This window comes from Strix aluco, chromosome 26 (genome assembly GCF_031877795.1).
Source record: "Strix aluco isolate bStrAlu1 chromosome 26, bStrAlu1.hap1, whole genome shotgun sequence".
Lineage (NCBI taxonomy): Eukaryota > Metazoa > Chordata > Aves > Strigiformes > Strigidae > Strix > Strix aluco.
The window spans coordinates 2,780,096-2,804,074 of NC_133956.1; the positions used below are offsets into that span (position 1 = coordinate 2,780,096).

The window sequence follows — 23,979 nt, forward strand, 5'->3', positions numbered from 1 at the left end:
GGGGGAAGCTGCGGGCAGGCGGCGCGGACTACAGCTCCCGGCATGCTCTGCGCGCGGCGGGGAGCTGCCCACCCGGAGAACTACAGCTCCCAGCGTGCCCCGCGTGGGGACCCCGCCCTTAGCCCCGCCCCCCGGGGGTCCCGAGGCAGCGGGCGCCTTCCCGCCACTGCTGAGGGGCGGGAGCGCGGCGGCGCCTCCCCCGGCCCCCCTCACACCCCCCCCGCCCCCGCGAGTTCCGCCACAGCCACACCGCAGTCAACTGCACAGATGGAGTTTATTCGTTTCACAAGAAAGGACTCGTCACATCCGAGCTCCGGCCGCTGTGGGCGCAGCCCCGGGCTTCGCTTCTCCCCCCTCGGGAGGGCGGCGGCAAGGGGCTCCCCCCCGCCCCCCCGCGGCCGGGCTCGCCCTCACAGCCCACAGGGGGTTTTGTTCTCCACAGCCGTTCGCTTTTGTTTAATGAAATCTTGGCTAAGGAACTCAAATCAGGGAGAGGAGTTTAAGACAGCTCTATGCTCGCTTATACAGTACGTGAGTAAACAGAGGAAAAGCAGCAGGACAACCAGTGAGTGAGTTGGGGCCGTCATTTCCAGGGGTGCCAGCCTCACAGTGCTCTATTTACATAAATTACAGAAATTTCATATATATTTTTCTCTGAAGCCCAATTAGACAAATATCTACCTATATATAATATAAAAAATACAGCGATTTGACTTTTCTTTTTTTGAAGTAAAATGTACATAATCCGACTGTGAGCAGGAGGTAAACCTGGAAACTCAGGCCTGTTGCTACTGAAGTTAACACCGCACACACCACTGCTGTCAAGTGTAGCTATGTCCTCTTCCTCCAACCCATAAAGTGATCCACCCCAACCCAAGGCAGAAAAAACCCCAGAACTCAAAACACGTTCTCATGGAAAAAAAAAAAAAAAAATTTCAAGTAAAGATGAAGATGGGTTTTCACCATTTCAACAGTTCTGTGACTTCAGTCAGTAGCAATGCAAAGCCTGTGCAACAGCAGCTGTGCTTCCTGTTCCAAAAACCACCCAAGCATCCCGCCCTCTTCATAGTTACCATCTTTGGGGTCTTGTTGCTTTGTTTTTTTTTTTTTTTCTCCTTGTAAATACCACTAGCAGTTCTTCAAAAACAAAACAAAACAAAAAAAAAAATCTAGACAAAGGGAAGAAGCCTTCCCCCCCAGAAAAATCTTCCCAGGAGTGGGAGAACTTCTCATTTCTCTGTCCATTTACAGTATATTTCAGGGGAACTTGGCCCAGGTTCAACAGGACTGTCCGCTGAAGGAGGGTCGCAGAAAGGCCAGGGCTAAACTTCGCTCTTGGCAAATTAGAGTCTTTAATAAAGAGTAACATGTGCAAAAAAATTAAATAGATCAACCCAGGTTTCCAGAATTATTGTTGTCAGAATGCTTACTTTCTATTTGTGTTCTTACCCAACCCAATGCTGAAATCTCAATTAAGTACCCGAGGTAAGAAGTGACATTTGGGAGAGATCACCACAAAGAAAAAAAAAAAAAAAACCAAGAGGTGCAATCTGTTACCTCAGTGTCCTTCCTCCACCCAGATGCCTGCTTTAAAGACATGTACGCAGCAGCAAAAAGAAAAAAAGTGTAAGAATATCCCCTTCTCTCCGTGAGGACAAAGCACTGTTTCTAGTTGTTGGAAGGAAGAATAGTTTCCTAACAGGTGGAGTGGGTGTTTAACCTTCCATTTGCGAGGAGGGGATGGGACGATCAGCTGCTCCCAGTTGCTTTCCGGCAAGTTTGTGGTGGTCTTTTCCCCCTGGGCACATTATAGCTGGAAACCTTCCATGGGGGCTTCAGGCTGCTGGAAGATGAATTGCTGCTGGTTCTCATCTACCTGGGGAGCTAGAGCGGAGTCATCCTCTACTCCAAAGTAGTGCTCAATCAGGTCAAAGGCCTTCTGGTAGATCTCTTGGTTCTCATGGCTCTGTAGGAACTCTATCTTATCCAAACCTTGGAGGAAAAAAAGTGGAACGCGATGAAAAAAGGAGATTCTGGTATTTGCGCTGTCCCACATCCACCCTTGCTCCTATTCCCTGCGAGACCTTTGGTCTGCGTTAGATTTGCATTTTGTGAGCAGCACTGACACCTAAAACTCACTATTCCAGAGCTGCTTGTGGGTTTCATCTGTATTGGGCAACGTCAAACGTCTTTTCAATAGTAGGTTCAGCTGAGACAGCTAAAGCAGATGTGCTCCCAGTTCGCTGCTGGGGACTAAACCACATTTCAGTGAAATGAAAACAACTGGCTGTAAACAGTTTGGTAGTTGCAGGGGGTAGGGAGGGGAAGGAAGCAGGGCCCGTCCCAGTAGCCTCCAGCAGAAGGGCAGCAACAGCTTTAGCTGTCCTAATTAAATCCACTGCTGAACAGAAAGCATCCAAGCACAAGATACTCTCAAGAATTTCAAGAATTATTCTTACTGGGAGAATCAGGACACACAATGTAACAGTCAGTGAGAGGGCAAATCAGACACTGGCAGCATACAGGGAGTTTCAGACCAAAATAGGAACTGCTCCTCAAAGCATTAAGAGCAGGACAAAAAAAAACAGCAAATGAAGTCTCTCCAGGGAAAAGCTAAGTCTCCCTGGATTTCCATTATACATCTACAGTGTACAACTGGGTACAGTTAGAGCAATCTCAGGCCCAGAAGTGTCACTTTGCACTTAGCTCAGCTTATTTCTGAATAGTACCTCCAGCTGATGCAAGGCACAACTATCAGCTCCAGGTCTAGGAAGCCTGGACCAGAAGAATGACAGTTTTTACTTCCAAGTATTTTATCCTCTGCCCTACCATAAGAGTCTAAAAAAGACAGACTGCTGGAACAAATATTAGCTAGTTTGGAATATACTAAACCCCTCAAGTGCAGCAGAAAAGCCATCAACAAAACCAGCAGACACCTTTCAATACATCCTACAGTGTCCAAAGTCAACCAGCCACCACCTACCATAGGCCTCCTCAATCAGGCTGCAGTAGGGGTTGATGCCCGTCCCGCTCTGGTTGGCTTCCTGCTCCCCAAGCCTCAGGATGTTCTCCAGGCCGTTCAGTGCCACCTGAACAATCTTGGAGTCCATGACAGTCAGCAGGTCACAGAGAGGCTTGATACAACCCAAGTTCACCAAGTATCTGGAGAGAGAGCACCAACAACACACGCTTGTTCAGGATCTAGCAAGCATCCCCTTTGCTCCGTTAGAAAGGCCAAGGGAAAGGAGTCAAACTAAAATACAAAAAGTTACCTTAAAATGTATTTTTTCTGTTCTGTAAGGTTAATTTTTATCCACTTATTTGCATATGTATACACACCCCCTCTTTTAAGAAACCTGCCAACTCCCTTTGAAATCCAGGTGCTACTCTAAGTCCACACCGGAATTTAATTTGTCATCTAGGCTGGACATTTAGCCTGGTCTAAGGATCTATAGGGGAAGGGGAAGTAGTTGGGACTAGCTTATCCTTATTCAGAAGGAAGCTACAATTTAGAGCACAGTATACGACCCAGCTACAGCTCTGCCTGCGTCTCGGGAACCCTCCCGCAGGTTCTCTGCGTTGCTCCCTTGCTGCTGGCGCTGCAGGACAGAGAGAGAGCCACCGAACCCTCAGATCTCCCCCAAGAGGAGCCACAGCGAGTACCTGATCTGTTCGGGAGTTCCTCCTGACGTTGCATTTGTAATAGCCCACGCTGCCTCTTTCCTCGTGCGGAATTCTGCTTTCTGCAAGATTTCTATCAGTACCGGGAAAATGTTTGCATCTATGACCGCCTGGGGAGAGAGAAGAGTAACAAGTGTTTGGATTGGCAACACGGTTTCTGAAAGGCTATTAAGCACCTGAAAGAAACCTCTACCACCATTTCCCAATGCAAAAGAACTTTCCAAGCTGTACCCTTCAGCAATTCCTCCATTTTATTCCTCAGCCAAATCCTATTAACACGAGATATTCAATTCCCTACCTAGCACAGCAGACAATCACTGTTATTGCATCAATACTGCAGGAATGCTTTCATCACTTATCTGCCTTTGTATGTAGGTCATTAAAAGGATAATTAAAACTCAACAAGCTTCAGCTTTTCGAAGGGGTGTATCTAATCGAGCATGGAGATATAGGGGCTGTATCTCCTCTTATTCCAACGATCCAACCTGTGGGACTCATTTCAGCCTAGTCTGTGTTGGTACAATTAGCAAGGGGTTTTTTTAGCTCGTTTGGCAGATGGCCTGGAGCAGCAAATTACTGCAGAATGAGAGACATGAACAAAACCAGCTTCTAAGTGTCGGGTAAGAAAAAAAGTTGCAAATCCTTAAAGCTGAGCTTGGAATCTGGGATCATTACAGGTGGGCTGCAGAAGACTGTACCTGTATTTGTGCTCTGTTTCCTGCTGTGATGTTAGATATAGTCCAGCAGGCTTCTTTCCTGATTGACTCCTTGGGACTACTTAATAAATGAAGGAGACAAGGCAGGGCTGAACAGTTCAGAATCACCTTTTGAGAGAGAAAAAGCACAAGTGAGACCACCAGAGCTGACGGGCGCTGCATCTCCCTGCAAGACAGTCGCTTCCCCTCACCTGGGTCTGGATGTCGTCCCCCGTCACGATGTTGCCAACTGCTCGCAAAGCTGGGGAGGCCACTTTGTAGTCGTTGTGCCTGCAGGAAAAACGGTGCAAGGACAAAACCAAATCTACCAGATCACATGCACCTGGATGTTCAGAAGATTCTCCCCAGTATCTCATCTGCACTATTTACTTCAAATTCCATCCCCTAGAAGCATACAGTAAGCTGATCACATTGCCACTGGATAAGCCGACTGAAAACAAAGCTGCGATACAGACAGTTTTCATCCTTTACGTCCTAACCATCGTCTGCAGCTCCCTCCCCTTGTACATACCCTTCCTGAAAAAAGATGTTGTTAACCCAGTAAGAACATCCAGAGTTTTTCAGAATTTTGAAAGTATTTCGGTTCTACCAATTCTGAAGGTGATAGAGGCCCACTCAAACTGCAAACAGCAAACACTTTTGTCCAAGTTTCCATACAGCTATCAGAGAAACAAAGCCAAGCTGACTTTTGCTAGTAACTATTCTTGCCACCTTTGATTTGCCTAGGAACGAGGCTTCCACAAGCATATCTGAAAGTCTGAGGGCACAAGACACTCTGCAGTCTTCTTTCCCTTCACAGACTAGAAAAGTCAGTCTGACCTCTCTTTACTAAGTTTTTCCTAGCATACAGCATTAACTAGCATTCCAGCACTAGAAAATACTCAGCTTCTCTCAGAACGAAAAGCCATTAACTACAGCTCTCAACCTGCTTCCGATCCTCCTACATAACCACTCCAAAGTCAGCTGAAGTACCCAATACCTGGATCCTGTGCGCACCAGAGGTGTGAAGAGTGCTCTGATGGGTTTTGATATGAACTCATGCTCAGTCCCACGCTTCCCACTCTCACTGGGCTGAAGCAACAAGATACTTACATTAACAGCTCCACCAGTCGCCGACACACTCCCGAGTCAATAACTGCTTGGATTTTCTCATTGGGGCCATCTGATAAGTAGGAAAGAGCCCAGCACGCATCTGCCAGCAAGTCAGAGTCACTGTTGAATAATAATCGGGACAACACTGGCAGGCAGGGAGATACCTACAACAACAGCCACCACCCAAAAGGTTAGTCATGTTCTGTCAGGGACCACCGCATTTGCATGCAAACACCATGTGGCTATGCTGACTGGCAAGATAACAAGTCTTGAATGTCCACAGTTTCCTTCCCCAAAGTCAGCAGCTTCCTTGCTGGTTCACATACCTCATAATCACAGTGTCTAAAGTCACCTCAATGGCTTTATTGCTAAACTAAAATTACATCCCTTCCTCTCGGACCAAGTCTAGACTCCTGAGACAAGTGCCACTGTGCACGCTACCATTTGGAAGCTCCTCACATGTCTTATGTAAGAGCACTGCTCCATTTCTTACTCTTAATAACCCTAAATAGCTCAGTATTCAGAGCAGCAACCATCAACAGTTACACCCCTGAATACTTCAATCATTGGTAAGTGGTCTTGCATTCATGCTCAATTCAGATTTCATCCCCCACCACAGGCCTCCCAGCTTTGACACATGAGCTTTCATTTTTTTAAAAAAAAAAAAAATGAAAGGTGTAACACATTGATCTTAAAACATTTTTGTTCTACCAAAGAAGGATGAGACACCTGAAAGGCCAGCAGAACCTTCTGCTAGTGCCAGCAGCACACCAAGAAAGGGAAGGAGAAAAGCTCCCACAGCTCCCACATTGATACAGGAGTCCTGTTTTGTAGCGTTTAGATGTCCTGGAATCAAGTTTTTAGTCACAATTTGAGTGAAGTCTCAAAATGCCAGAGTTCATACCAAAAGGCTTTAGAGAAGCCCACAGTTGCTACCTTGCAGGGAAGCCCGGGCTTGCCCCTTACTCGAGGGGTCCAGCTGCCAATAGAGCCGGGCAGAAAGGTTGGCACAAAATTAAACAGGCACTGAAACATCTGCTGAACAGCGAGATCAGCCTCAGTAGGAAGAGCCTCACCCTGTTCCCTCCCGGAATGACTTACAGAAGTCCAACAGCCAAAAATAATGTAGACAAACATCTTGACTGGGTGTCTCCCCATCAGCTGTCTGCCAGCAAGGCATTTATTCTCACCTTATCAAATTCAGGTGGTGGACTCTTTCCTCTGCACAAGTTTGACAAGGCCCAGACAGCATTTCGTGTCATTGTCAACCTGGTGGACTTCGTAAGGAGCCTAAAGAGACAATTATCATGAATTATAATCCTTGATGTGGAAGTCAGCAAGGGAATCAAAAGAAGGAAAACTAGTATGATTTTAAGGACGTGAAACCACTATTCCACTTGCTGTAGCCGTGCTGCTTGCCACTTGAGCCTCTCAATAAGCAAGAAGAGAAGTGACGTGCAACTGCTTCTTAGGATAAATAGCTATTACTCCTAACAACGTCAAGTGACATGGGTCAGGAAGGCACGTTCCACATTAGACAAGTTGCAGAAGGAGAGGCAAGTTAGTCAAATGCAGTTCCAAGTTCAAATTCAGCCCAGACAGACACTCACACCCCTACCTGAGGTCAGATGGTCCTCACTAGAGACCAACGGACACAAACTGCTGCCTCTCAACTCTAGTGAGGACAGTGAGTCCCATGGGCTGAGGACTTCAGCCAGCAATCCCTGCTGACAGGTGACTGACAGAAGTAGCAGGATAACAAGCCAAGTCATTTGTGACAAAGCATCAGTTCACCAAGGACAGGACAAAGTAAAGATTCATTCTTTCCAGAGCAGCGAAGGGTACTTGAGAGCACCCTCCTGACAGGCAGATCTTCTGACTAGGGCGGGTATGCACCACACAAGAGCTGCGGAGAGACCTGCTCCCTGTCCTCAGTCCTAGAGGAGCCCACTCAGCCAAGCACCTGAAATCCACAGCACAAGCACAAAGAGCAGGCATCTGGAGGGACACACAGTGAAACAGCAAGCCCTGTGACTTCAGAAAGACAAGCACACTGCCACAGCACCCGCTTCAGATTCAGAGCAGTGTAAAGGTTTGTGAGAAGGCATGTTATCTACCAAGTCCCACTCTATTTATCAGATACTTGGCTGAGCTGCCAGTTTATCTGGGAGCAATGGTTTGATTCCCAGTGATCACCACCACGCATTGCTAGGGAATCTATTCGCCCAGCTCAAATATTGCTCTGCTGTAGTACAATGGGACTTCAAGAACTGTATTGGCAAGTATTCATGGCTACTCACATTAATAAGGGAGGAAGAATAGCGCAGTTAAGGACATAATCTCTACACACAGAGCTGTCTCCAGCAATGTTCCCCAATGCCCAGACAGCCTGAAAGGAAAGAGCAACAGTTTTAGCATTCACGCAGTTTCTGAACAGAGGAAGAAAAGGGTAGTGTGCTAAGAAAGCATTTTCCCTGTAATTCCAGGCAAACAATACTTCAATTTGTGGCCTGGAGTCACTTGCTACACACTGGTCACTCATTTAAGCACTGCATTTTTATCGTGTGCAATCCACTGTGGTTCTCTCCCTAGCCCCAAAGAAAGAAGTGAACCTCACCTGTTCTTGAACATCCTCAAAGTCAGAGTTTAACAGCTCTATAAATATAGGAACTGCCCCAGCCTCAATTACTATTTTTGTTTGTTGGGAAGTTCCTGATGCAATATTCGTCAGTGCCCACGCTGCTTCAAACTGAAACAAGCAAATAAATGACAAAAGTGTGAATAAATCCTGATTTAGCCAAATATTTGCCATTAAATTTTCACTGTAATTCTTTCAACCTCTACTAAAAAGGTTGTGAGGGAAAGAAAGCATATCACAGCAGAACACCTCAATACTCAAAGGAAAGGATTTTATTTTCTTGAGCAATAAAAAAAGCCACATCTGCTAACTGCCTTCTCAGAGGCTACAGCTTCTCAAAGGATTAGCAAGCGAAGACATCGCTGTCAGTCACACCACATCACTTCACCTACACAACAATTTTCCAGCAAGAAAAGTGAAGCCACATAGTGCATAAATACACGTGGAGTAGAAAGTTGTCTATATCTAGTGCAGACTAGGCAGCTGTAGCCCACCCTCTCGTCTGGCTAACACCACAGAGATGCCTTGAGTTCAAGAGAAGCTGAGCAGCAAGGTCCCTGCTTTTTCCACTCATTCTTTGGTTTAAAAACAGATTTCCATTCAGTTCTTCTTGAAAGTAAGCCCCCACGATACATGGCCCTGGGCCAGAGGGCAGGAAGAAAGATGAAGGCAGCCATCAACATGGATCCAATCCCATGTATGGAAGTATCTTTAACCCCTACAAAGTAACTATAGTTATTACCAAGCTGGAAGGAATCTCAAGAAGCCATCCAGTCCATCCCTCCGCCCCACGGCAGGATCAGCACTACCTCACCCTTTTCTAACAGACTCTTAGCCTGCACTTAAAAGCCTCCAATAATGGAGGTTTTTCCTCACACAGTTTTTTTTCCCCTACAGATTTATTCCATGGCTCCACGAGCTCCCAGCAGAAATATCAGACACAGGAAGGCCAAATTCTCCTCTGCTGCAGCTGAACTATGTTATTTTTGCCAGCATTCTTCCAAGAACTTAATTTAGAGCAATTTCTAATTTCCTTTTTTGCCTAAGCATCACAGGCTACCTTTGTCTTCTGTACATCATATAACCTGCACCGTTTGGGTTCAAGACATCACTCTTCCCTGATAGCACCTGTGGTTCATGTTGCTAAGCTGTGAAGGTTAAACAGCTACATGCCAGGAAAAATTCATAACACAAATCTCCTTTACCTGTAGTGTGCAATTTTCACTTCTTTTCAGGAATTCAACAAATCTGTCCACCACTCCCTGAGTGTTTATCACTTCATCTATTGGAGGATTTGGCTCTGAAATAACAAGGCAGTGTCAAAACAGCATATAGGGCTAACGCAGGGGAATAACAAGCATGAACTATCACTGAATTGAATGATCTCAAACTGAACTCGGCAGGACAACTCTCCAGAATCACCTTGTGCATAATTCATACAACTGTAAATCATTAGCAATATACTGGATTATCAGATTTCTAGATTACAACTTTCTTCCCCCAAGCTCAAAGCTGCTAAGCTTCTGTACAGCAATGTAATGCACAAATGCTTGCAAAAGAAAGGCTACGTCAGATCCCATGGCAGCGATGAGTTATTTTTACCTTTGGAGAGTAACTTCCTGAATTTCTGAGTGGTTGCTAGCTGGAGATCAGGGTCATCTGAGAAAAGCATCTCTACCATCTCTCTTGTGATCACTCCCTCCTGAAAAGATGCAAAGGAGACAGATCAATGGTTCCATTTCACACTAAGATTATTTAAGGCATCACGGTCATGACAGCCTACCATGATTTTGTGCTTCGGTAGTAATCCAAACATTCACAATTTGAGATTACAGCATGCTATTTACTTCCTGGAAGACTTTTTCCAGTTGACCGTAGTAACGTTTGCAACATTCTCAAAAGTGAGAAAACAAAACCACTGAGGTTTGTCAAATCTATCTGAAGGCACGACTGGAACAAGGAAAGGCACCTTACCCCACATGTTGTGGAACTAACATAGGAATCCACAAGGAGACTGTCAAACATGGAGGCATCTTCATTGATCAACTCCACGTTTCTTCTTTTAAACAGCTGGTGGGGAACAAAACACAGGAGTCATTATTAGAAAGCAATGATGAACAGTCTTCATAACTAGACATTCTTGTTCCTCAAACAAGATACCGTCAGCTAGACTGAACGCAACCTGAATATAAAAGTAGTCATTAATAACAGCTCTGCACTCTGAAGACTAGCTTGGCACACAAACCCCAATAATAAAACATGCTAAGTCTTGCCCTCAGATATGCAAATGCCCAAGTCACTGAGACACCGGTACAGGCAAGTGCAGAATTTGACCTAACAAGTTAGGGAAACTGGGCAGAAGGCAGCTTGTAGATGACACACTAATAGAGCAAACATTTAGTCTGAGCCACATACATCACCTGGGCATCACCTCTTACTTTCACAGACCTCCAAGCCAAAAAAAAAACCCAACAGCTCAGAGTTAAGAAATATGTGCAGCCCATACTTTCACTTGCTCTTCCTGCTTCTTGAGGAAATAACTCCATGTACTAATCATTAAAAAAAAAAAAATTCCAAAAAACACACCCCTTAAAAACAAGGATCTGTGAACAAAAACCTTCAGTACCCCAAGGACAAAGTGCTTGGAGAGCTCTTGATGTGAGCTACACTCTGTACTAGGTACAAAGAAAAAGAGAAAAGCAAGATCTCAGTTAGAACACGAAAAATAAGAGGACTGCCAACGAACCTTAATGCACAGATCCTTGAAGATTCCAGTTTGGCAGCAGCACAATCCTGGTTGTGTTAAGGCTGTACACAAGCTAGTCAAGATGACAGTTACCTGTTGCTCTCGTTTCTGTTTGCGCAGTTGAATTCCTTCCTCCTCTCTTCTCCGACGCATTTCCTCTGGATTTAGGGCTTTGTTCTTGTAACTCTTCATTCGATAGTTATCCTTTGCAGGACTCGCCATGGTTTCTGTCAAGAGAAAAAAAAATCTGCCTCAGATTTCTTGTCACGCTCTGCTCCTTTACCCACATGCCCTTTCTGACAAGGGGGTCTGTGCACATGAAGCAGCATGAAATAGCCAGATTAAACAGATTTATTTGCAAGAGCTGGTCTCAAACACTAAAGTAGAAGCTTCAAGTTAGAATGTGATCCTAACCTTAGTTCATGTGATATGGTGTTACCACAAGAGCGTTATAAAGTTTCTAGGAAGCACAAGAATAGATTTACTATGCCGAAAGGAACGTGGACTCAACGTCACAATATCCAGCACATTATCCATATGAAAGGCTTCTACTCCAACAGCTTCATCGTCCTCAGGAAGTGCACAACTAAACTCTGGTTTTCGGCAGAAATTATTTCCCTTGTACCATCACAGCGTAAACGACACCTTTTTTTTCCCCAGAATGAGACGTTCACTGTGTATACATGGCAAAAATCCAACAGAACTCACAGCAAAGTAAGGCCTTGATTTTATAACAACAATAAAAAAACCTTGCAAAAAGCAGACCTGTAACGTATAGGCCATGTTTGTCCCACCAGGTTACTGCACACGTTCAGTACCTGACCTACTTATTTTGCTGCTTCATATCTGACTAATGCACTACTTCAAACTTGATTACTTGTGTATTTGCCTCCTAGTCAGGGAAGTGACACTCCACTATTTGGCACAGTTAAAAGCAATCAGGGCCAAGCAGTAACCTGAGTACAGAAGGATATCAATTCCTCAGCTGCATCCAGCTGTAATCCACTGCTTTGACCATGTTGACTCCTTTTTGCATCTTTTCAAACTCCCCCTTTCTCCCATTTACAACACAGATTATTTGCTTAACATCTGTGCCTTTCTCAGGCCGGGGAGAAAGCAATCATGATACACAACATCAGCGTGCCAATTAAGCCTGAGACCAACTTACTCTTCTCCAGAAGTCTGCTGGACACCAATATCTTTGTTTTCTTCCAACTGCTAAGGGCAGGTGGAAGTGTCCTGTGAAAGTTTGCAGCGCTATCTCCTTATCCCTCCTCTTCTGAGCTTTAAGCACTTCTCAGCCACCTCCTTACAGAAAGTTTCAGTCTGACTTATCAACTGCCTCCAGCCATTCTGGAGTTCTTCCAAGATCAGCTGGAGAAGTTTCAGACTTTACTGCCCTCCTACTACGAAAGGCCACAGTCAAGCCAAGAAAAGACATATACAACATATAAACAACCAATGTTTCATTGCTATGGAAAGAAGAAACAACTGGAAAAACTTATATTTTAGCAGGAGAGAAAACAAAATACTTTCAGTTCTATGATTTCCCCAAAACAAAGACACCAAGCGTTGTGAAAAAGTCAGACTATTTCACAGCATCTGCTTTCTAAGAGGGCATTCTCTTCCCTAGCCAAAACATCCAGAGGACATTCTTCTGAAAAGCAATAGATAAAGAAAAAAAAACAAACCACCAAACCCCAAGCTCCTCTGGTCATTTACACTGTAATAGAGATGCGTGTCCCTGGCAAACCGCCCTGACCCCACACCGCCCAGAGTTGTGAAAGAGTTTTGAAGCTCAGCAACTGCCAGCTGCACCAGAGACAACACCAGGCTTGAAGAGGTGCAGCACGATGGGTTGTAAGTTTATTGGCACCTCTGAAGCTAAAAAGAAGCCACCAACCACAACTCATCACCAGTAAAAGCAGTATTGTGGTGCCAGGTTAGAAAGCCTTTTTCTGTAACTTGCTTAGGGCACAGCAAGTGGCCAAAAGTTATAAGAAAAAGTGATGACATCACGCTGAGCATCGCTAAGGCAAGGCATACAGCCTCAAAACTGATTATAGGGTTCAAGCAATCAAATTACAGTAGGTCCTGCATGATCTTGAGCCTTAGAGAAGTCTACTTTTAGTCCCTTTCCCAAGTACCCCATTTGATAAGGTCTGTCCTCAGTAAAACCAAGGCAAGAAACCTACTTACACCACACTAACCACAGCAGCTGGACTACACCTTGCTGACAGCCTCACTGTGAAACCAGTATTAATTTTTTTTCCTGAGTTTATTTCTCACGAGTCAGAGGTTCAGAGGAATATCTGGACTGTTTCTGAAGGTATTTGACAGCACCTTCCTCATTTGAAAAGACCATTTACATGGCAAGGAAAAGCAGAGAATGAAGATCACAGGAACTATGCAACAGCTCTCACTTGTCCATCCCTTCTCCCAGCAGCACTGCATGCCAAGAATGAAGAATTTTATTATTATTTTTTAACTCCGAAGCAGCTAATTCAGAAGACTTTTAAGAAAATCTACAGGCTTTAGGAGCTTATATCCGATCTTACAGTAGCAAGGTATGCCATCTACATATAGATTTTAATTCAGAAAATGTATTTAATTACCACTGTTATGTCAGTGCACACATATTACTACCCCAACGCTACTGGCTAACACAGCCACACAAAAGAGTAAGAGTTGCTGGCTTAATTCTGAAGATTACAACAGAATCGCTAACAAAGACAAATCTGTTGACTCCCTTTGGAAAGTGAAGTCTCCAATTAAAAGGTAGTTTTTAAGAAAAGGAGGAGGAAAAAGTGATTAGGTGACTTAATGCTACATGTGGGATTACCAGGCAGTTAGTCATATAAATAGCTGAGTGACATGACAGTTCAGCTGCCTCCAAACTTGCACAACCCCACTGGGCTGGGCACGCCCTGGACCCTGCTCTGGGTGTCCAGAAAACAGCCAGAGACACTCGGCCGTGCTGTGAGGTCTCGGAGGACACTCTAGAGCATCGAGAATGCTGTTACGCTGCAAGGAAAGCCCAAAGACACAGCCCCCAAAGAGTGATTTTTCACGTTGGTGGTGTAACAGAACATCACTGTGCAACAGACTCTGCGGCACTTAATTCTCTATTTTCTCTCGCACACGTTTATCTCTTCAGGTGATTTCCACTGACATCATCTGTGTCGATACTTCAATGATATTAGAATGCTAATTCGTGATATTACACCCCATTTCCATGTCACAAATGCAGGATTATGACTTCACGGTGAGCTCAGCAGATGCTGTAGGCACCGCAGACTGCAGCAAGCCCAAACACATGAAACAAAACAGACAGCGGGATGTCAGGCACGTACAAATTCTTTACTTGTAGTGTTTCAGTACAAAACATCTAGCTCATCCACTGTATCTGCAAGTCAGGCTTCGTCATTAACTATTAACTCGAATTCTATCAGTGTGAATACCCACAAAACCCCACTAGATCAGACTGCTGGAGTAACCTGGACTATCAGGTTAGGGAAAGAAATCATCTGCTCATAGATGAGTGATACACAGAAGATACTCAAGGCACAGATTTTCACTTTGCATCTTAACACTGTTGCTCTGAGAAGCTTCACTTTTACAGGAAAGCTCTCGACTGTAAAGTGGCAGTGGAAACTTAACTAGAGCAAGTTTCTTTAACTGCTGTAAAGTTTTAGCTGCTGCATTTAGGCAGTCACCTTAACTTCTACAAAATGCTGTCCTACTAGGGCAGCACCTTGCACTGCATCTCTCCTAGGAAAGGTTTTTCTTCTCTAAGAACCAGCTAAACCCTGCCCTAAATTAAGATAGGATCAGCTCACACCCTAGAATTACAAAACTGTTCTGATGTTGTTCCAGCCAGAACTCCGGGGCTCCAAGCCTCCCTGCAGCACCCCGAGGAAGCTGGGCAATACAGCTTTTTCCTTCTATACCACAGAAGCTCACCCGGAGCAATTTGTGGAGCCTGCAGCTGCTCTGGGTACCCCTTTTTCCTGAGACCACACCAAGCAGACTGCACACCAGGTAAACTGTTCTGGCAGCGCCTGCAGCCTGCTCACCACTCCTCTCTCCCCAGAAGCCACCCCCCAACCGTCATCCTGGCACGGACAGGGACAGGTACGCATCCACGTGATGGGGAAAGGCTGCAGACACCCGGGACACAGTGCTGCGAGCCCACCTAACAACCTGCTGAAGAAAGAGGACAGGCTTACTGCCCATCTTTCAAATATCTCAGTACACGGCAATGCAAGAGGGATACACAGGCATTTGGGTAGCACAGCCAGACACCACACCCCAGCACTGTCCCTTCACAACAGCCATAAAACTGTATTTTCACCCCCAAGAGCTGCTCAGGCAACAAGCTAAGCTCAACCCTGTCTGCCCAGGTGCAGAAGCAACGCCTGTGTGGGAGCAGGACTGTGAGGCAAGGGCCAGAGCTTGCCCTGTTCTACTAGATAGCAGCACAGCATGAATATGTTGTTGGAAAAGAAAGGAAAACAAGAATTAGGACAGAATTAGAATGAGGCACCTCCTCCACCAGTGGAAACAGCAGCACAGCTTTTCCAAAACCAGCAAAAGCCAGTCCAGCTACTTATATTTCAGGCCCTTCCTTGCTTACACTTCATTCCTACCATCCTAGACTCCTGCTGCAAGACACAGCCTAGTTTTCTAGGAACCTGGTTTCCCCCGAGTCCCACATCCCTGGGGTTACCCCAGAACAGCACAATCTCTACCTTTTCCTTTTTCAGTGGTCAGTTAGAACTGGCTACTGGAAGTCCCTCTGAAGCACCTGTTTCCTCGGCAGTATGTTGCCATTCCTGACCACTGGTTACAGAGGGGCTCAGTGTGCATCAACCGCTTCAGTCCAACTCACCTTCCCCAGGGCAGAATTAAAAACCACAGAGGTAAAAGCTTGTATTGCATTAAAAAAACTTGAGTCTGCAGAGCTTTCGACCCATCTCTTCAGACCAAACAGTTCCACAATCTATGGGAGTTTTAACACTGTTTCCAAATATGAACACTTGAGAATCTGCTGTTTATACCAAAGCTTCACAGAGTTCACTCAAGAAAACAGTAAACTTAGACTTGCAAGATTGACTCCATTTAAAATACTGTTCTGACCAAGCTTGGACAAAGTATCACTTCTCCCCTGACCCCACAGTTCCCTAAGTTGGTGCCTTTTGTAGCCAAGTACCTCCCGGCATTAGTGAACTTTTTTCTGTGAAGCTGCTGTGAATAAAGTGACAGTATTTGCATTTCAATAGTTCTCCTGTTGAGCATCCAAGCTCTGCACCTCCAATCAGATGTGCCACCTATGAGCCCCAAGATGCCAAATCAGATATTAAATTCCATGCTAACATGACACATTAAATAGATCTAAGGATTATCAGCCTGCATATATGAAGATTTATTTCTATATCCTGAACACATAACAGCAGGTAACCCTGGCTCTGCAGGACAAATTTTGAAATCCATTTGTACATGTTTGATGACTTGCTTTAATAAACCTGAGCTATGTAAAGCTTTGCTCAGGCACCTCAGATGCCAGGCAGGTGTAAGGCTCAGTAAAAAGCAAAACACTTGCTAGTCCTGGCTCAGAGGGACAACCCTGTCCTGAGGAAAACAACAGCAATTGGAAAACTTGGCAGAAAGGCCAAAAGGGAACACGTACTAAGTGTCAGAGGCATTAGCCTTTATTTCTTAGCTATGCAAGTGGCTATGCAGGGTGACACGCTCGAGGGAAGTCTAACTCCAGTTTAGTGACAGCTGATAACACCACTACCTGACCAGCTACAAACAACGACTGAGATTTAAACAGCAACATGAGTTTAGATGCACGTCCATCATCCTGAGCCAGAGAAAGACAAGGCCAATATCAAAGTAACTCTCCTCATATTAACCCGGCACGAGTAAGCTGCTGCAGTGATCTGCTAAGGTCATTTCAGAGCATGAAGCCATTAGCTGCCTTTCTAGGTCCACATTAAACACACATGTAGACCCAGTATTGATACACCTACAAGAACTGCAAAGCATCAATGAGCTAAAACACATCCTTATAACTCCTTTTAGAAAACTGTTTGCCTACATCCTCAAAACTCACAGTACTAAAAGCCCACATGAAACCACTCGACTTCTCCATTATTCTTCCTTAGCATCCCCAGAGAGAAAAATTGCCAGAGTGGGATTTTAAAGGCATTACGGAATCGTGCCTCCCAGCGTCTAACACATCTTTGGCATAAACATTGAAAAGTCCCCATGCCGACAGCTTCTTAATGCTAACACCTTTGGAATCAAATTATTGATAAAAATTGGTCCATTAAAACCAAAGCAAGGCTTTATTAAGTTAATAATTCATACTGGGAATGACTTCAGGTGTTCTGTGAGATGAGAATCCTCTCTTCAACTCCTTGTGCAAAGGAACCCCCCTCAGGAGATGGAAGAAATTTGGCTCCTGCCGTAGGTTTTGTTGGCTTCACTGAGGAAAAAAAAAAATTCCCCAGTTGTCATGTAAACCAAAGAATTATTAGTACAGGTTGCCAAACTCATCCTTACATACTGAATGATAAGGTATTACCACTTAAAAGAAGGGAAAGTTTGACTTTGAAGGCTCAGCAGACCACTCAAATCATGCAAGTGTCTGTGCAAAAGCCAAAATAAGCTACAGCAGTTCAGCCAGAAAACTGCAATCCCAGGGTCATTACTGCCACGCCAAGATTATAACGGCTTCTTAATGTTACTGGATCAGAAACCCAACCTTACTCCTTTCCAGATGACACTCTTCCCATTTCTCTGCATTACAAAAAGCATTTGCTTCAAACATTTTTTCAGCTGCTGATTAAAGCCTCCAAGCTGAGTCACTGCAGGGACTCACATGTCTAAATCAGGACTTGTGCTGCTGAGTCAGACCGAAGTGACAGAGCAGAGAAACAGTTACGCTGACAGATCTGACAAGGCCTTTTTTAAGCCAAAACACCCTTTCACAAAGGTAATCTTCGTAAGATATCTATTACAGTTCTGTTGCTGGGCACAAGACACATACCTAAGGCAAAGCCAGGCCAGCCAGGAAGGCTGACAGCTGCGTGTTTGGAGTGGAGAAGGGTAGTAGAATTATGCAAGTGTAAATGGATACACTTGATGAACTCCATCAGCACTGATCTGCCAATTAGTGCCCACTGGGTACATTTCAAAGCTTCTCAGCTCTGAGCCAGATGACCTCCAAAGGCCCCTTCCAGCCCAAGTTCTCCCTGTGACAGTATAACCTTGGCCAGTTACAATTAAACCCTCCCTAAATTTGACAAGCAGCAGCAAAACACACTCAGTGAACTACTAAGTCTCATTTGACAAACTTTCCTGACTATACTCTTTGTGTTTCTCCTACCCAGCAGAAAGTTTCTCCATTTCATATACCTACCTGAAAACCCGGAGGAACCTCCCATCTCCTCCTGCCTCTCCAGTTACAGGCTCTGAGCTAAATACTAATTCCTACAGCATCACACTCCTGCTGCAAGAAAAAGATCAACCAGCAGCACCGGAATGGTTATTGCTCTTTGCTGCCCTTGGTCTCCTCCTGTCTTCTCAGGCCGGCCAAGTTGCAGGGAGATAAACCACAGTCACATAAGTCACCTCCCTGCTCCGGGGTGCCCAGGAGGTTCAGACACTGAGGAGGAAACACAGGACTCGTCCGCAGGAGCCACCAGGACAGCAAGCTTGGGAGGTGTCTTCCTCTGCAGGGTCCGTGTTCAGCAGAATGCCTAGGGTTTCAACACTGCGCCCTCCAGGAGGAGAAGACAGTTGAAGTAAACTGATTTAGTAGTAGTAGACAACAGAGCAGTTTGGATCACACAAAGAAAATGAACCTTACCTTTAGGAGAACAAGCTAGCAGTGCTCAATGAGAGGTTTAAGATTCTAGTCATCTCCCCTGACAATGTTAAAAACTACATGTGATATCCAAGCTATCTCCAACTACAGTTACTGAGGCATTTCTTTCAAAAAAAAAAAAATCAAAATATTTGTGATATTTTTGGATCTGGGGAGGAGGGGCCTGTAAGAATATGCCAATCATCTTCTGAGGCTGCAGACACGAGTCAAAAGAGGGCAGTGGACATTACTGTATGTCATTGCTTCATGATCCCGCACTTCTCCAGAAGGCTTAATAGTTAACATTTGTAACAAAAACTTTTGTTATTTCTGTAGTCAGCTACTCAATACAGCTCACAAGAACACGCTGACAGCGAACCCTGGAAACTCGATTCAGCATTTACGTACGGCACGTCAGTTGGGAACAGTCTCTCATTGCCATCACCTACTCACAACTGGAAAGAAAATCTCTGGCCACTTCTACCTTCATCCTCTCATTGACTCTTTGTCAAACCATCACCAAAGCTGCTGCTTTAAGTGATCAAAAAAACCATTCAAGGCAGGGACAACAAAACAGCGTTAGGCATTTCTGAAGTGTTTCAAAATCTGAAGTCTCTCTCTTCACCTAGCCAAGTATATCAGCATTAATTGACGGTTTCCTTGAAGATGTAGAAAGTGCTTATGTGAATTTTGTTCCTTCTCTCTCCCATTTGTTAAGGAGCTCCTTAACTTTGAGAACAGAAACAAAAATTCTTCTGAAACTCCGATATGTCATGCATTTTACAACGCTCTGTAGGTGTGCCTTCAGTCAATTCTGAAAAGCTTAAGCACTCACTTTACAACACAGCATAAAGGCTCCCCCCTGACAGAAGCTACAGACAGGGACCTATTATGTCTCTAGAGGAGTCTCTTCTAGAAAAAGCGTGTCCAGGACAACTTTATGATTTCAGCTGAAACCACAGTAAGAGAAGCCTAAATAATCTGTACTCAAATACAAATTAAATGAAGCTGGTTATAATAAATACATAGAAGTAGTTGAATTACACATACACACTGTATAAAAACAGCTCTGAAATGCTACCAGAAATTAGCCAAGAACAGATTCTGATATTGAACATGTCACTTTGAGTTTTGCAGTGAAGAAAAAAAATCACTTCATTTGCTCAGAGAACACAGAGGGAAAAGGAAGCTAAACAGTTGTACTTACAGGAGAACAACAACTACATAAGAAGTCCTGTCTAATTAAGCAGCAACTCAAGGCTTTTCCTCTACAGTCCAGGAGTTACCCCAGCTGCTGTTAAACCCTGGAAAAGCGGCCAAATTCTGTCCTCCTGTCCCTGTGCAGGTCTGTACTGCATGTTTGTGCTGCTGCGCCTATGTTCTCACGCAGGCTATTTGAGTGTTTACTACAAATAAGCACACGCAGAGCCAGTTCTCTTTCAGAGCCGTCTTAAACCCAGCCTGCCACCGTGCCCCGGCCGGGCGCTCGGCAGGCAGTACATGCTGTGCTAGTCAAAGGCTTATCCACGCAGCTATTCGGCTGTCTGGGGCAGCAGCCACCATTGGCTCGTTCCCTTCTGGTTTAGCTACCAAGAGCCAGCGATGCGACATCACTACTGGAATGTGCAACAGCTTCGCTGATGGTGCTGGCTGTGGAGGGGGAAGGGAAAAGCAAAAATTCTCTTTGGGGACAATTAACAGTCCTACAGCATACTTGTCCTTCGCTAGGGTCAGCCTAAGGTTAGGACTCCTTTTAGGCTATCCATGCCCTGATGTAAGAACCACCCACTTACTCCTCAATCCAGTTCTCAAGACACATTAATTTCAATTCTACCTCCTCCTGATCTTTTCACCCCCCCAAAAAATCTGAGGTTTGGGGGCTTTAAGCCCTCTTCAACCTGATTTACGTATTCTGAAACATTCATATTTCCTTAAGAGCGGACTGATCAAGTACAACAGTCTGTCACCTGAGGTCAGAGAGTCCTCTGTAACAGTTCTTAAAACAGGGATTAACTCTTCAACTAAATCCACTCAAACTTGACACACAAGAGTTATAGGAGGTTAAAAACAACCAGAAATAGTCAGAGACCATTACAGAGGGCTACAAAATTCCAACAAGCTCATCCTTCCCAACATGTGCTTTGCTCCAGAAACAAACAGTACTGTCTGATTTGCTAAGCAAATTTGAGTTTATCTGAAACTCGCTAGCACAATAGCTTAAAGCTGAAAGTCTGAAGGAATTAGTACTTTCACTACTACACTATTTTAATGATCGAGCTCCCCTTTACAAAGTTCATGTTTGTTCTCCTGAACACAAGCAAACAAAGCAAAATAGCCAAATCACTAGTTAAATTCATGAGGCACAAAAGTTTTATTAAGAATCGAGCATTACATACTGGCCCACAGGCTAAATAGCACTATAAAGGCATTTAAACATTCATTTACATAGCAAATGAAGAACAAACTGATGAGCATTTCTAACAACACAGGCAAGACCAATATCCCAACTGCTTACAAACACTACGGCACCCTCAACCTGCACCATACAAGAAGGGGTAACAGTGCTATGCTGCCACCATTTCATCCTATTAACCTAAAAGAATGAGAAAGCAGCCTTAGTTTGCTTAAAAATAAAAAGTTACATGAGGATAATTCAAATGAGTGGAGCGTTAAATTCTCGCTGTCAGAAAAATGCCTGCTTCAAACTCCAAGAAGAAACGGGCAGGCAGTGGTGGGGAAGGATGGGAAGCTCCTTTGCATGAACCTTCCCTGCTCCAGATAACACAGACAGTTTTCAGACATTCACCAACAGGCCCGAGGACATTTTTCTACCCAAAGTTGCCAGTCAAGATTTCACATCTCAAACTATAAATTAAGTTCTAAAAGCTGTTCTGGACTGGGAGGTGCTGCAGCCATTGCATACCCAGACTTGTGGCCACTAACTTTTGCTGGAACATCACAGGAGAGGTTTGAAGCCCGCAGGAGAGTTTCTTGACGAGATCATTTTGATCAAGCAGCATCCCACCCCACAGAGCATTTTTAAGACTTCTGAAGGCAAGTCTGGTTAAAAGACAATATTGCAGGTGACTTAATTGATGAGACTTAATCCTTACTTCCCAGAGAATCCTTACTCTGCTTTATAGAGAATATGCTACAGGCTTTCCCATCCACCTCAACTTCAAACCCTGTCTTACTACCTGAAGCCTCAAGAAGATCTCTCTCCTCCCTGAGTAGGGAGCTTCAATTTCAGGCTACATCAAAAGTGACAAAAAAGTCTGCTGTTTATTAGAGTACCTTCTGAAGGGCAATACTCAGTTATGATTTATTCATAGCTAACAGAGCTATCGGCTACCTCTCTGAACCTTTAAGTATATTTAGTTGTATTGCTTATAAAGGTGCAGACAAACTCCTCCACACACCCCTTTCCTGCACAGTGTCAGGAAACACATTTGCTTATATTGTCCACGGCAACACACAGGGATCACCCCGGTAAGTTTATGTTGACGCTACAGCTGAAGTTTTATTTTAAGAAACCTACAACAGCCAAGGCCCTGCTGGGTTATTAGACCAGTGAACAGTTTAGTAGGATCTCCCTTGAGCTAGGTCCTAAACTCTGACAAACTTCAGAATTTAAATGAGCCAAAGATCAGAGATGTGACAGTATGCCACAGACACTTTGATGTCGCTTCAATCGCGGCGGAGCCCTTCCACCACCGCTGCCTCTGAAGGTTTTACGTCGGTGCCTGCAGCAGAGGCAGTCCCCACTGCCCAAGAACCAGACCATCACAGCTCTAAATAACCTAAATAACCCCTCTGCTCCCCTTGCTCCCCCCCAGCGCAGCCCAGAGACCGCGCTCTCGATCACCCCGGCGCTCTCAGCGCAAGGCGGGCAGCAGCACCCCCGCTCCCGCGGCCTGGGGCTGAACGCGGCCCCTGCTCGAACCCCCTCGGTAAGAGCCCCCCGCCCCGCCGCCGCGTCCCCCCGAGGGGCCACCCCGAGCCCCGGCTCCACCGTCAGGCCGCGGACTGCGGGCTCCGAAGGCACTTCCCGGGGAAGGCCCCGCCGTGCCGGGATGACTCAGCGGCGGCGGCCGGGCCCGCAGCCCCCCGCCCCGCCAGGCCGGCCCGCCGCCGCTGAGGGGAGGCGCCCGGAGCCCCCGGTGAGGGGCGCGGGCGGCGCCCGGCCGAGCTGTCCCCCCTGCCCGGCCGGCGGGGCGGCTTCCCCTCCCCTCCCCGCGCAACCCCCCGCCCGCTGCCGGGACGCCCCGGCCGGCAGGACCGCGCCCGCCCTCACCCATCGCGGCTCCTCAGGCGGCGGCTCCCGAGCTGCGGCGGCCACAATATGGCGGGCCCGGGGAGGGAGGGCGAGGGGAACGGACGGCGGCCGGAACGGGACAAACCTCCTCGGCGCGGCGGGCGCCACGCCCCTAAGGCGGCGGGGGCGGGGCCGGGCGGGGCCGCTCCCTCCCGCGGGGCCCGCGGCGCTCGGGCGCCCCCAGCGGCGGGGGCGGCGGGGAGGACCCGGCCCGGCCCTCGTGTCCCGTCACTCGGGTCCCATCATTCATGTCCCACCCCCTCACACCCTGTCCCCTCCTGTCCCATCCCCTCACACCCTGTCCCATCCTGCATGTCCCGTGACTTGTGTCCCAGCAGTCACGTCCTTCTGGCCCTCATGTCCCATCCCCTCACATCCCATTACTCATGTCCCATCATTCATGTCCCACCCCCTCACACCCTGTCCCCTCCTGTCCCATCCCTCATGTCCCATGACTTGTGTCCCATCAATCGTGTCCTTCCGGCCCTCCTGTCCCATCCCCTCACACCCTGTCCCATCCTGCATGTCCGGTGACTTGTGTCCCAGCAATCACGTCCTTCTGGCCCTCATGTCCCATCCCCTCACATCCCATTACTCATGTCCCAGCCTTCGTGTCCCATCATTCATGTCCCATCCCCTCACACCCTGTCCCCTCCTGTCCCACCACTTGTGTCCCATCCCTTCACACTCTGTCCCCCCATGTCCCAGCCCTTGTGTCCCATCATTCATGTCCCATCTCATCCCTTTGCACCCTCGTGTCTTGTCCAACCCTGTCCCCTCTCCCCCCACACCCCAACACACCACACACAGCTTTTGAGCACAGGAATGCTCTAAAATGTCTTTTTATTATAAATCTGTCACTGATCCACACTCCACGGCTGGCTGTGGCCGGCGCAGTGCTGGCCCGGGGGCTGT

General features: G+C 46.2%; 1 protein-coding gene across 8 annotated transcripts; it reads right to left on the reverse strand.

The window, feature by feature from the left end:
- Positions 1 to 255: 255 nt before the first annotated feature.
- Positions 256 to 23,166, reverse strand: KPNA6 (karyopherin subunit alpha 6). 8 transcript variants are annotated; one of them, XM_074807397.1, is made up of 15 exons: positions 23,044 to 23,157; positions 18,303 to 18,656; positions 10,874 to 11,100; positions 10,102 to 10,197; positions 9,730 to 9,829; positions 9,333 to 9,427; positions 8,107 to 8,238; positions 7,790 to 7,878; positions 6,680 to 6,779; positions 5,490 to 5,653; positions 4,589 to 4,667; positions 4,380 to 4,505; positions 3,664 to 3,791; positions 2,984 to 3,162; positions 256 to 1,992 (listed from the first exon to the last, which is right to left on the reverse strand). In XM_074807397.1, exons 2-15 carry the CDS (start codon positions 18,325 to 18,327, stop codon positions 1,808 to 1,810), a joined length of 1,725 nt encoding a protein of 574 aa, XP_074663498.1. In that variant the 5' UTR covers positions 18,328 to 18,656; positions 23,044 to 23,157; the 3' UTR covers positions 256 to 1,807. The 8 variants fall into 8 exon arrangements, with proteins under 8 accessions (XP_074663498.1, XP_074663497.1, XP_074663496.1 ...); XM_074807396.1 differs by having other exon boundaries at positions 18,303 to 18,663; XM_074807395.1 differs by having other exon boundaries at positions 18,303 to 21,809.
- Between the last annotated feature and the right edge of the window lie 813 nt (positions 23,167 to 23,979).

What these genes read in the sequence shown, in the direction of transcription:
- KPNA6 (XM_074807397.1), bottom strand. Translation starts at nt 18,327, where the DNA reads ATGGGAGGTTCCTCCGGGTTTTCAG. An exon ending in CAGGAAGTTACTCTCCAAAG is followed by an intron (nt 9,428 to 9,729) that starts GTAAAAATAACT and finishes TTGTTATTTCAG; the next exon opens with AGCCAAATCCTCCAATAGAT. An exon ending in TTGAGGATGTTCAAGAACAG is followed by an intron (nt 7,879 to 8,106) that starts GTGAGGTTCACT and finishes CTTTCCTTTCAG; the next exon opens with GCTGTCTGGGCATTGGGGAA.